This window comes from Emys orbicularis, chromosome 9 (genome assembly GCF_028017835.1).
Source record: "Emys orbicularis isolate rEmyOrb1 chromosome 9, rEmyOrb1.hap1, whole genome shotgun sequence".
Lineage (NCBI taxonomy): Eukaryota > Metazoa > Chordata > Testudines > Emydidae > Emys > Emys orbicularis.
Window position 1 is genome coordinate 52,179,804 of NC_088691.1, and position 12,927 is coordinate 52,192,730.

Here is a 12,927-nt window from a genome sequence, read left to right on the forward strand (position 1 = left end):
TGGCCAGGACCTCGGTTTGACACTTCAGGTGTAATCTGTGTCGTTCAGCAGCACAGTCCCCCTAATAACAGGTTGGGGCACTAGTCCTGTACTGTTTCAGAAGGAAGATTGTCACCACTGAATCCTTCACACCACATTCTCTCACACTTTGATGTTTGTTGATGCTTTCCCGTGCAAGTGCTAGGCCAGTAAGAGTGTGAGGTATTTTGAAATCACAGCAGCTAATGTTATGGCTACACCCATATAGCTATTCAGTGTGTATTAATATTTCTTCTGCAAATACCTTTGATATATGTGACTTTTTTTGGATGCTACATTTAATAGCTTTGTATTTGATGCAGAAAACATCATGTTTAGAACAAACACATAGATGCTAATTCCTTGTGAGTTCTCATAGCCATTAATGCCAGAAGGGACCATTATGATCACCTAGTCTGACCTCCTGCACATCGCAGGCTACAGAATCTCACCCACCCACTCCAGTGATAGACTCCAAACCTCTGGCTGAGTTACTGAAGTCTTCAAATCATGGTTTGAAGACTTCAAGTTTCAGAGAATCCACCATTTACTCTAGTTCAAACCAGCAAGTGACCCGTGCCCTATGCTGCAGAGGAAGGTGAAAAACCCCCAAGGTTTCCCCAGGGGAAGATTCTTTCCTGACTCCAAATATGGCGATCAGTTAGATCCTGAACATGAGGTTGAGACCCACCAGCCAGACACCTGGGAAACAATTCTCTGTAGTAACTTAGAGTGAGTGTCCCATTGCCGACTGTTGGAGATATTTGCTAATAGCTGTCACAGAAGGGTTATATGCCTTTGTAGGCAATGTCATCTGACCATCACCTCCATAAACATATCAAACTCAGTCTTGAAACAAGGTAGAGAAACAAGCAGGTGAGGTAATATCTTCCAGTGAACCAGCTTCTGTAAGTGGGAAAGTCAAGCTTTCAAGCTACACAGAAATCTTCTTCAGGTCTGGGAAAGGTACAAAAAGTGTCACAGCTAAATACAAGGTGGAATGGATTATTTAGCATAAGCAGTTAGCACATATATTTCAAGGGACCATTCAAGGTGAAGTGGCCTGTTAATACCTCTCCAGTCATATCGGGAAAAGAAGAGGAAAAAAGCTGATGGGGTGAGTGGATTATAGATTGTTGTAATAAGCCAGAAATCAGTGTCTTTTTTTCAGTCTATGACTCTTAGTGTCTAGCAAAATTATGAATTTAAGCACCGAGGCTCCACTTTTGAAGGTGTTGTGCAGGTTTCCTTTGAAGATGAAGACTGAGAGGTCATATATAGAATGCTCACTTTGTGACAGATGTTCACCCAGAGGTGATATGGTGTTTTTGTCTATCATTTTTCTGTGTGAGTTCACTCCAGAGTGTAGTGATTGTCCCATTTCACCCATAGAGTTGTTATTGGGGCATTTAGTGCACTGGATAAGGTACACCACTTGTTGTGATAGGCATGTGTAGGATCTTCGTGGCAGTGGAGATCTGTCTACAGGTATTGCATCTGTAGGTTTTGCACTGAAACAAGTTTGGTTTTCTGCCCCAACTGCTCCCCTTGGAAGGCTGTTTCAGAACTTCACTCCTCTGATGGTTAGAAATCTTCATCTAATTTCGAGCCTAAACTTGTTGACGTCCAGTTTATACCCATTTGTTCTTGTGCCAACATTGGCCTTTAACTCAAATAACTCCTCTCCCTCTCTGACATTTATACAGTAACTCCTCACTTACAGTCGTCCCGGTTAACGTTGTTTCGTTATTATGTTGCTGATCAATTAGGGAACATGCTCATTTAAAGTTGTGCAATGCTCCCTTCTAACGTCATTTGGCAGCCGCCTGCTTTGTCTACTGCTTGCAGGAAGAACAGCCCGTTGAAGCTAGCTGGTGGGGGCTTGGAACCAGGGTGGACCGGCAGCCCCCCTATCAGCTCCCCCTATCAGCTCCACACTCCCCTAAGTTCCCTGTGCAGCAGCTGCCCAGCAGGCTATCAATTGCCGGCAGTTCAGCTGTCCCTCCCCACACTGCCATGTGCTGCTCCTGCCCTCTGCCTTGGAGCAGCTCCACGAGACTCCTGCTTGCTGTGCGGGGGGGGGGGGGAAGGAAGAGGAGGGCTAATGTCAGGGTGTCCCCCTCCCCCCTGCTCCTGCACCCCGCTTACCCCATCTTCCATAGAGCAGGGGGGACACACGACAGGGCTCAGGACAGAGGAAGCTTGCTGGCAGCAGCTGTGGTCTCAGAAAGATGTTCTAATTAACAAGGCAGTGTACTTAAGAGTAGGGTCAGCGTACTTAAAGGGAAATGCGCATCCCTCTCTCTCACACCCACACATGGTGTGTGTCTCTGTCTCTGCCTGCGATGCTGTCTCCCCTCCCTCCATTCCTGCTGCCTTGTGGAGTGTGAGAGTTAACCCTTGAGTGCTCAGCCAATTGCTTGTTCATCATTTAGCAGTAAGGCATTCCCTGGAAAATATCCCACCGTCTGACTCCTCCACCTCAACCAAGCTTCACAATCATCATCACTGTGTACAAGTATTAAATTGTTTGTTTAAAACTTATACTGTGTGTGTGTGTGTGTGTATATATATAATATAGTCTTTTGTCTGGTGAATTTTTTCCCCCTTGAACCTAACCCCCTCATTTACCTTCATTCTTATGGGGAAATTGGATTCACTTAACATCGTTTCGCTTAAAGTCACATTTTTCAGGAACATAACTACAACGTTAAGTGAGGAGTTACTGTATCTCTGATATATTTATAGAGAGCAATCATCTCTCCCCTCAGCCTTCGTTTGATTAGGCTAAACAAGCCAAGCTCCTTAAGTTTTCCCTTATAAGGCTTGTTCTCCATTCCTCGCATCATCCTAGTAGTCCTTCTCTGCACCTTTTCCAGTTTGAATTAATCTTTCTTAAACATGGGAGGCCAAAATTACACAGTATTCCAGATGAGGTCTCATCTCTGCCTTTTGTACAACAGTAATAACACTTCCCTATCTCTACTGGAAATGCCTCGCCTAATGCATCATAGGGTTGCATTAGTCTTTTTCACAGCCATACCACATAGGTGGCTTATAGTCATCCTGTGATTGACCATAGTATTGAGTTAGTGTGTTTTTCAAATCTCTGTTTTTGGAAATTGTATCAACAGAGACTGGGGAGGTGGGCCTTGGAACAATCTGACCAATAAAAAAATTGATTGGCTGGAATATCCTCTTCAGATGTTACAATAATTCTTGAGGGATCCTAGCCATTTGTTACTGTTTTAGCTACTGTGTAGCGTTTTAATCCTGTCATTAGAAAGTCAGCAAAAATAATCCAATAAACCTAGTGAAGAACATTCCGGAGGCTGAGGGGAGAGGATAAAGATGTTGGCTGCCATTTGATTCTTTGTTGCCCGCAAATGCCCATCTACAGTGAGCTAATAGCAGTTTTATGCAAAGTAGTTGCTTTCATTACTCCTCTTGCATGTTCCTTCATTGAATTGCCATCAAATGGCTAGTGTCTGCAACATCTGGCAACTTCTGGTTATCTAATCAGACTGGATCACACTCTCTCTTTGTTTATATTGAGTCTCCAGGATACTTTTGTCTTATAGGCAGTAATCCAAGCTGAGTCCCTAGTGACAGGGCCGGCTCCAGCTTTTCTGCCCCCCCAAGCAGAAATAAAAAAATGAATACGAGCGGCAGCACTTCGGCAGCAGCTAAATCGCGCCGCTTCTTCGGCGGCAGTTCGGCAGCGGGTCCTCCCTCTCTTCCTCTTTGGTGGCAATTCGGTGGCAGCTCAAAGAGGAGGAGAGGGAATGAAGAACCCGCCGCTGAATTGCCGCTGAAGACCCGGACGTGCCACCCCGATACCGGACGGAGTGCCGCCCCTTTGAATTGGCCGCCCCAAGCACCTGCTTCCTACGCTGGTGCCTGGAGCCGGCCCTGCCTAGTGGGCATCATCCAAACCACCTGAAGCCAGCCCGAGTTCACAAAGTGCTCTACACAAGGTAGTCAGGGTGCATGCCATTGGGAAGGCAGAATTAGGAAGGAACCTCTTCCAGCTGCCTTCCTGAGTGTGAATGGGTGGAGTGTGCTTAATGGCCAGACTCACCTGTTGTCTGGGGTTTGGCTTTAGTGCTCACTCAAAACCATGTCTCAATATCAGTCTGAGGTTCCTTCTGGATTCTGGATGTGTCTAGGTGTCCCTCCTGGAGTTCCTCTATCTCATCCCCTGGCAGAAATTACTCTCTCCTCCTTCATATTCAGAGTGGTGTTAACAGATCACATGTGCCACAGGGTCAATAGCACATCTGCAGCTTTACGCAGGATTTTAATCTCCATTCTTAGCTAGGTATAGAATCTGCAGATGATTCACAAATGTGTTTTTATATCTCTGGACAGATCACCTGCAGGTTTTGAACCCTTGACCTCTGGATCTAAAAGCCTGGGCCTCTGTGGGTGTGTCTACATTGTTCTGTAAACCCTAGTCTGCAAATAGTAAAATCATAAAATGTTTGGATGTATTCGTTTCTATCTTCTTTTAATATCTGAAAATACTGTGAGAGCAAGAGGCCTTTGTGAGTTTTGTCTGACAGGCTAAAGGGCTCAAATAAAGATAAGATGGTCCACTATCTCCCAAGGAAATTGCATATAAGTGGTTACTCCTGTTTGCTCCTATTAATTTCCTTTTCTTGGCTTCTCAGAGATGCCTCATATCCTGATGCAGCGGGCAAGGGATAAGAGGCACTTTCCATTATCTCAATCACTGCACTGTTTATGAGACACTTAGTATGTTTCTTTGCAAAGTAATCCTACTAGATGCAATGGATTTTGCGTGGGTGACAGGCTGTGTATGTGGGGGACACCTTTGGATGCTTTTAGCTCCTTTGTTTAAGAGTAAAGCTAGGCAAGGTGTTGCCAGCTACTTCTAGCCAGGTCATGCAGGGGCCTCTCTTTCCCCTGAAGAGACTAATTTAGCCCATTAGCTCTTTTTGTCACAGAAGATGGTGCTAGTTCCTGCTATGAGCTCTGCTGTTAAACACTTTCCCTTCCTTCCATCCTTTGGTTCGCAGAGAGGTTCCAAAGGCCTGTGCGGACTCATAAGCTTGGCCTCACTGTTGGCTCACTGTGCATAAAGGGCTTGATCCAGAGCCCAGTGAAGTTGGTGGAAAGTTGGTGGAAAGACTCCCACTGACTTCAAAGGGCTTTGGATCAGGCCCTTGGTGTGTTCAGTTTTACACCTGGGAGAAATGCTCCAAGGGTCAGAACTGTATATCTGTGCAGCCAGAGTCCAGGAGCTCTTGGGTTTCCTAGTAACGTTTGTGGGAAGGCTCAGCTGGTGAGGAGGGAGACAAGGCGTTAGGCCATGGAGGCTTGGATGGGAGCGGTCACAATTACTGGGTATCCATCAGGCATGGAATGTCATGAGTGTAGTGAGCACCTTCTGAGTCATGAATGAACCCGTGAGGAGGGTGGTAATGTTGGGGTGCTTCAGGTTGAGCCCAGCAACAACGCCTCTCTTCACGGCTTTGCTTTCTATCTCTTTCTTTCTGTTCCTCATTCCCATCCCCTCCATAGCTCTGGTGACCCAGTTCCTTCTTCCTCACTGGCTCTGCTCCTCCTGTCTCTGTGCAACCAGCAAACCTGGATTCCCTTCCCTCCCCCCCCCACTCTGCTAAGTCCCTCCTTGTTCCCTCTTCTTCTCTTCTCAAAGGCCATCTGCTTTCCTCTTTATTTCTCCTCCTTTATTTTCGGGCCATCTGTTATGCATGTGTTTAGGAATGCAACACTGAGACCTTTCCTGCAACACCTATGTTCAGTCTTCTCTGCTCCACATTGAGCATGTGAGCAGATCAGGAGTGGGGTGCCCATGGGGGACCCTGCCCTATTAGCTCGTAGCTTTCCCATATCAAGCAAAGTGGAGAATGTTTCCCTGCTCATTGCTTTACTTCCTTCTGTGCTTAAATGCTTCAGGCCAGTCAGGGATGCTTCAAGAAATCTCCCACTGACAGTATTTCATACTTCCTGGGGGGCTGGATGCCCTGGACAATCCAAGGTACATGTGTTATATTCTCCAAGCAGATTTGATGAAGGTCTGTTGCCTCCAATATATATGCAAAAACAGTCATTCATGTCTCTGTCCTGAAGTTGTGTAGAAATCATTTGTGTTTAGTGAGTTTCAGGGATGTCAAGGCTGAATGAGCATCCATCCATCAACCCAAAGTTACTTAAAAAAAGGGAGCGGGGATTAACAGGGAGGGATACAGCAACTCAAGGACAGAAAAGCAGGGAGAGCAACAGTGAGAGACCCATTGAGAACCCCAAGCATTCTCCCAAGGGACTCTTAGACTCCGATATGGTGACCAGGTGTCCTGATTTTATAGGGACAGTCCTGATATTCAGGGCTTTGTCTTAAATAGGTGCCTATTAACCCCCACCCCCATCCCGATTTTTCACACTTGCCATCTGGTCACCCTAGACTCTGACAGCCTTTGAACAAACAGGATGCCTTTGAAAAGGTCTTGGCAGATGGAACAGGTTATACAACCAGCTACTGTAGTTACTTGATCCAGGGCCGGCTCTGGCTTTTTGGCCGCCCCAAGCAAAAAAAAAACAAAAAACGGAGCGGCCAGAAGGGCAAAGCAAAAAAAAAAAAAAACCTGCGGCGTGGCCGGAGCACGGGTGCAGGGGGACCGGCTGGGGGGGGAGGGGGAGGGAGCAGGCGGGAGAAAGAGAGAAGGGGGCGGCCAGGGCTACAGCAGGGGCGCTGCCACGCGGCCCCTCCTGCTGCGCCGCCGCCTGCCACGAGGGCTCCGCTCCGGTCGGCGGGGAGGGAAGGAAGAGGACTGCAAGAACTCAAGGAAATGCAAGGTATTTCCACTTTTGCAGACCAGTATATTACAGAACAGTAACACTTGTAGGTCACCTTGACTGAAGGTCAACACACAGTACAAAGTCCAATTTCCACAGAGTAGAAATTAGCCTCTGTCTATATAGGATACACAGCTCAGCAAAATTTCTGATCTGTGAATTTTGTATCCTATAGCTGAGACTCTTGCCACTGTAGTTTAAAGCCTCTTAAGAGTATTGTTTGAGAGACACTGTAAATTTCCTCCAAATGCTAATTTGGACCTCTTCATGCAGGAAGGGGGCTAATTCGCTTATGGGGTATATCCCATCCAGAGTCAGATCCTCGACTTGAAATCCATGGAGCTATGACACTTTACAACAGCTGAGGATATGGATCCCGGTATTCATTTGATCAAACCCATCATTGTCATTTCGTTTATACTTGATATATAATCACAGATCAGAGCGATACTGTCGATTAATGAAACCTCACCCTGCCAGAGATTAAAGTCTTATTATAATGATATCTGGAGGGTGCTCTCTGTTTATGAATTAATTACTGCATCCTGACTGAATAAATGCTGAGGCCAAAGGACAAGAAGTTTATTAGCCCAGGTGATGGTTAGTAGCGACATAACAGGAAGGAGGCTTATGTTGTTATTGTTATTATACTGACATTTTAAATTAAATATTAAAGTTTGAAGTGGAAAAAACCTACAAAAACCTAAATGAGCTGCTTGATCTGCTAAAAGCTACACTTAAAACCAATCAAAACGGAAAGCATTCTTTTGGCCATATTCATTTCCCCTATCCTGTCCTTCCCATTTCTCCTCCCCGCCTCTACCTCCATCTCTACAAATTGGGAATCTCAGGCAATCTTGGTTGCTGTCATTCAGCTTGAAAATTCAGAGGACAGGAGCCAATCAGATCAGAGGGACTATAGTAGCCAGAGTTAAAAGACTTACATATTCAAAGTACAGGTGTTGAAATATACCCATGCAGTGATTCTGCCATCTTCTTCACTCTGCCTGGCTAATCACCGTGTGGTTACTGAGAAAACACCATACAGATATTATGGAAATTAGACATGAACAGCTAAAATGCAGGGAACTGTGCAACTGTGAAAATCCTGTACCGTTACACATCAATCATTGTCCAGTGCCCATGAGTAGGACTGGTCAATGCAATTCCCTTTCAGTCCAATGTTTGTTAACTTTCTTCTTTGTGTACTGAATCAGTCCCGCTCAAACGGGAATGAGAGCAATGAAAGTACCATCCCAACCTACACAACTCATTAGGACTAATAACTCTCCTTGCCTCGACCCACTCACAGCCCTCTCAGCCCACTTTTAATTGTTCTCCATTAGCATCTTCCTGCATTCATTGATGGAAGTAGCATCCTGAGAGGATTCACTTAGTGTTAGTAAAAATCTGAATGGAATTGATCACTTTTGCCTAGAGAATATGCTGGCATGTCTACAGCACTAACTGGTGCTGATGGTTTTTGTGATAAGGATGCTCGGGGAACAGAGACTGGACTGAAACCACTGACTTATCACAGGCCACCAAAGAAACAAGACAAGAGACAAGCTCTTGAGCCACACAGAGCTCTTCTTCAGCTCTGTGTAGGTCAAAGGCTTGTCTCTTTCACCAACAGAAGGTGGTCCAATAACAGATAGCACCTCATCCACCTGGTCTCTCCAATATCCTGGGACCAACGTGCCTACAACTCTGCAAATGCCAAAATACAGGTGTTCTGATGATATACTGATGGGGGCAATACAAAAACTCAAACAGAATGGAATAGAAGCCACTTCATGCCCAGAAAATGACATTATACAAACACTGTTGTCTTCAAACTCCTGGGAAAACCACCAGAATAAGGGTATTGACCTAATTTTATTGTTTTATTGTTTATTGTTTTCTCAACAGCCTGAAGCAGGCATCATGGCTAATATATCCCTTGAACTTGCTTTTCTGCTTTTAGCATCTAGCTAGTAGGTTTTTGCTTTCTTGACTCTTCTTGTATTCTTCATGGTCGGAAGTAGGATTGAGACAAGTCAGAGAAAATATGTTTACAAATAGAAACAAAGTTCTCCCTGTTTGTCTCTGCCGCGATGAGTAAGAGTGAGAGATGGTTCCAGGAGGTGCCATCATGTCTGTTTGGCATTTCTCTTGTGATGGCACTGCAGTCAGTCAGAGGGCATTCTTCTGAGAGGGACACCTCTTCTGAAGAAGGGGGGTGGCTGTGGGCACACAAGTTACGGACCTGCTTCATCAGCTGAACTGGCTGAGGATCACAGCTGTCAGTGGTCAGAGCCCCAGTGTATTATACAGGCTTTCAACATGGATGAGAGAGATCTCCAATGAGGGTGTAAGCCAATCAGCCAACTTACCAGCCAGTGCATGAACGAACTCTCAGCAGCCACAGGATTTCAGTCCCTTTCTTCAGGGACTGAGTTACCTACACACAAGAGCTGACCCTAAGTTCCATGTGTAAACTGTGCCTTTTCCCCTGGCTCAGGTGCTCCTGTAGGTCTCACTGCCCAGGTGCCCTCCTGGGAGTTGCGATGAGTCTCTCTCCCTTCTACAGGAGCTTTCCTCCAACAGACTAACTTCTGATCTGCCCCCTGCAGGGTTGCACTTCTAAACCATCTACCTGGGGGCTAAGGAGAGCCGCTCTGTTCCCTTCTTGTTTCTAGCCAGCTCCCTGCATTCAGGCTGCCCTTTGTGACTGTAATAACACAAACTCTCTTTTGTTGTCATTGCTGTCTTAGCTTTATAATAAAATCAGGACTCACCTCCTGTGGGTGAAGAAGAGGGTTTGGAGGTCAACATCTCTGGTGCACCTTTTAGACTGCAGAGCTCAGCATTCACCTGTTTCCTTCTCTCCTCTTTCTGTTCCAGCTTGTCCAGCAGGGATGTTTAAGGCCAACCAGGGCGTGGGGACCTGTGCCCAGTGTCCCACCAACAGTCGCTCCACGTCGGAGGCCTCTCCCATCTGCACCTGCAGGAATGGCTACTATCGTGCTGATTTTGACCCACCAGAGGCAGCCTGCACCAGTAAGTAACAGTGTCCCAATTACACAGATGGGGAATAGAGAGCTGCAGTGTATCATTATTAGACAGTGGCCAGAGGAGGAAAGGTGGTTTAATTATGAAGGCTCAGGGCCAGGTACTCAGCAGATGCTGCTGCATTAAATCACTGAGCTATGTTAATTTACCTCAGCTAGGATCTGCCCTTCAGGCTGCACACTACAGGACGAGTCAGTGAGGGATAGACTGCAGAGTTTTCTAACTGCGGCTCTGAGATGCATCTTCACTGTATTCCCATAGAGGTGGGAGAGCCCACAGGCTGAAGATTTTAGACATCCAAAGGCCACATGAACAGTGTTCAGTAGCCATCTGTTACCACATGATATGACACCATCTTCTTCTGTTGGAATGGAAATGTGCCTAGTGTCATAACATCAATACTAATCCTTTTATCACTAGACTGGCATGAGCAGGTGATCGTGCATCAACTTCTGCTTCTTTGCTAGCAACTGGTTCTTCTGATAGTAGTTTAGTGTACACCACATTCTCAATAATGTCCTAGTTCCACAACCCAGACATCAGTTGGTGCAAACTGGAAGATCTCCCAGAAATGTATATTTCTTAGCGGCAATGTCTGCAGTAGGAGGCAGATAATCCCCAGGATAAATTAGAATTGGAGGTTATCTACCACTGCTGTCTTGTTCGTAGTCCTGTTGATGGAATGTTCTTTTACAGGGGCAAGGAGTATGTTAAGCATTGGTATTCTGCGTGGCTTTGCTTGAAATGAATCATCTTCCTCGGCTGTCTACTGTAAATAAGACGGCAGAAGCTATCTTAAGTCTGTCGCTCCATAAAAAATCAGCTTGATATAGAAAGAGCCCATTGCTAGTCAACAGCTGCTGTGTGCTTCTGTGTATTTGAAAGTGTATCATTCTTATGAATATTATTTATTTGTATTAGAATAGTGCCCAGGAGTCCCAGTCGTGGACTAGACCTCGCTGTGCTTGGTGCTGTACCTGCACAGCACAAAAAGACAATCTAGTGTCAAACTTAACCTCTGGTCAAACTCCCCGCTAAAAGGGTGTAATAGGCCTTAGCCAGGATCCTAAAAACGAGCAAATTAGCAAACAGGTGTGCAAAGGCCCCTTCTACTTCCTCCCCCAAAAGTTTTAAAAACCATGTCCTTGTGTGACCCACTGGTCAGTGTTACATGTCCCCCTCTGTGCCTGATCCGCAGAGAATGTGAGTCCGTTTCAGATCTTAGCTGGAGAGCTGGGTTCTTTAGCCCAAGCTGCAGAGACCCTTGGCTTCTGCTCTGGAGATCACTCAAGCAGGATGGTGGCTGTGCCTTGGAGATTTACAAGCCCTGGCCTGGACTTGCTTTCCTTCCAAGTGGGGTGAAAGGTCACAGGGACTATATTGCAAAACAATTGTTTTTGCCATTAAAAATAATTGAGATGTGAAAACTGGGAATTTCTTGCTGCCCCTGCTTTTCCTCTTCCCTGGCATCTTGTATTTTATTATTTAATAAGTGCGGCATGAGCACTGAATTATATTTCTAGGCTGGTGCTCTTTAATAAAAGTGAATTTTCAATTGGTCTGTGTTTGTGCAATGCCGGGTTTATTGTCATAAAAATACATTTTTCAAGAACAATTGCACAGTTGCTTTGTGGGTTTATCCTGGACATTGGCATGTCTTGAAAAAAGAGATTGGATGTAACTAATGTTCATCCTTGTGCTTCCCTATGCACCCAGCGTGTGTGTGTGTTCAGCATAACCACACAGAATCCTGCAGTATTGCTTGTATCTGCTTATATACTGCATGGCTAACGAAGATCTAAAAGTATGCATCTGAAATAAGAGATTAATTTCTATATTTTGCTTGATCACTTTAGCTGTCAGTGGCAGAGGAAGTGCTAGGCATGTAGAACAATTGTAAATAAATCTATTTTTATTGCATCTTGTTCCATAGCTGATTTACAGTATGCAACATCAGAAGAGTACTGTATAAAAAAGTCTGTTGGTAAATTTTTATTTGTCCTAATGAAGGCTTAATTTTAAAATGTTCTAATTTGAGGTACCAGCTGTTCTGTTTCAGAGTGGTTACATATCATAGAAGTAAATAATATAGTGTATCTGCTCGTAGGTAATCCTTTGCAGTTGTAAGTAGCTTTCCTGCACTTTATTTATTTTAGTTTTTCTTCTAACCCACGTTCATTAGTGAAAGGGGCACTGTCCAGATTAAAATCAAGGGCCAGACCATCAGATGCTATAAATTGGTGAAGATCTATTGTCTTCAGTGAAGATCTGTCTATATGACTTCTATGGAGCTATGCCAAATGACCCCAGCTGAGGGTCTGTGTGCCCTTTTCCTGATTTTGTATTAATGGCACTTTGGATTATTGAAACTGAAAGGATGTTTCAGACCTAACTTCCTCTTCACTTTGCTATTTATTATTGTATGTCACTCAATTTAGCCAGTAAAATTAGTCCAGTTTGTTTGTGCTCCACCCATCTGAACCTGCAACTTAATGGGCTGCTCTGTCTCAGGCAGTGGGTGACAAAGGAGGTGCTCAAGGAGCACTCAAGGAAGACAAGGCCATTGCTGAAAAGCTAAAGAAATTAAACTAAATAAATTTTTGGTATTAATCTTTGCTGCAGAGGATGTGGGGGAGATCCCCACAGCTGAAACATTCCTTTTAGGTGATAAATCTGAGAAACTGTCCCTGATTGAGGTATCAATAAAGGAGGTTTTGGAACAAACAGGTAAATTAAATGATAAGTCACCAGGACCAGATAGTATTCACTCAGGAGTTCTCAATAAATTCCAATGTGAAATTGCAGAACAACTAACTGTGGTATACTACCATTTAGTTGGGGTTGGTCCTCCTTTGCCAGGGGGTCAGACTAGATGACCTCCTGAGGTCTCTTCCAACGCTAATCTTCTATGATTCTATGATTTAAATCACCCTCTGTACGAGATGATTGAAGGATAGCTAATTATTTTAAAATGCACCAGAGGAGATTCTGGCAATTACAGGCTGGTAAAACTAA

The 12,927-nt window shown here is 44.9% G+C and overlaps 1 protein-coding gene across 2 annotated transcripts in view; it reads left to right on the forward strand.

Moving 5' to 3' along the window:
* EPHB1 (EPH receptor B1) overlaps positions 1-12,927 on the forward strand; it is a 311,307-nt gene that overhangs the window by 227,335 nt on the left and 71,045 nt on the right. For both annotated transcript variants that reach the window (XM_065410514.1, XM_065410515.1), the window contains exon 4: positions 9,745-9,900. In XM_065410514.1, the coding sequence (XP_065266586.1) occupies positions 9,745-9,900 (156 nt within the window). The remainder of the gene's footprint in view (positions 1-9,744; positions 9,901-12,927) is intronic.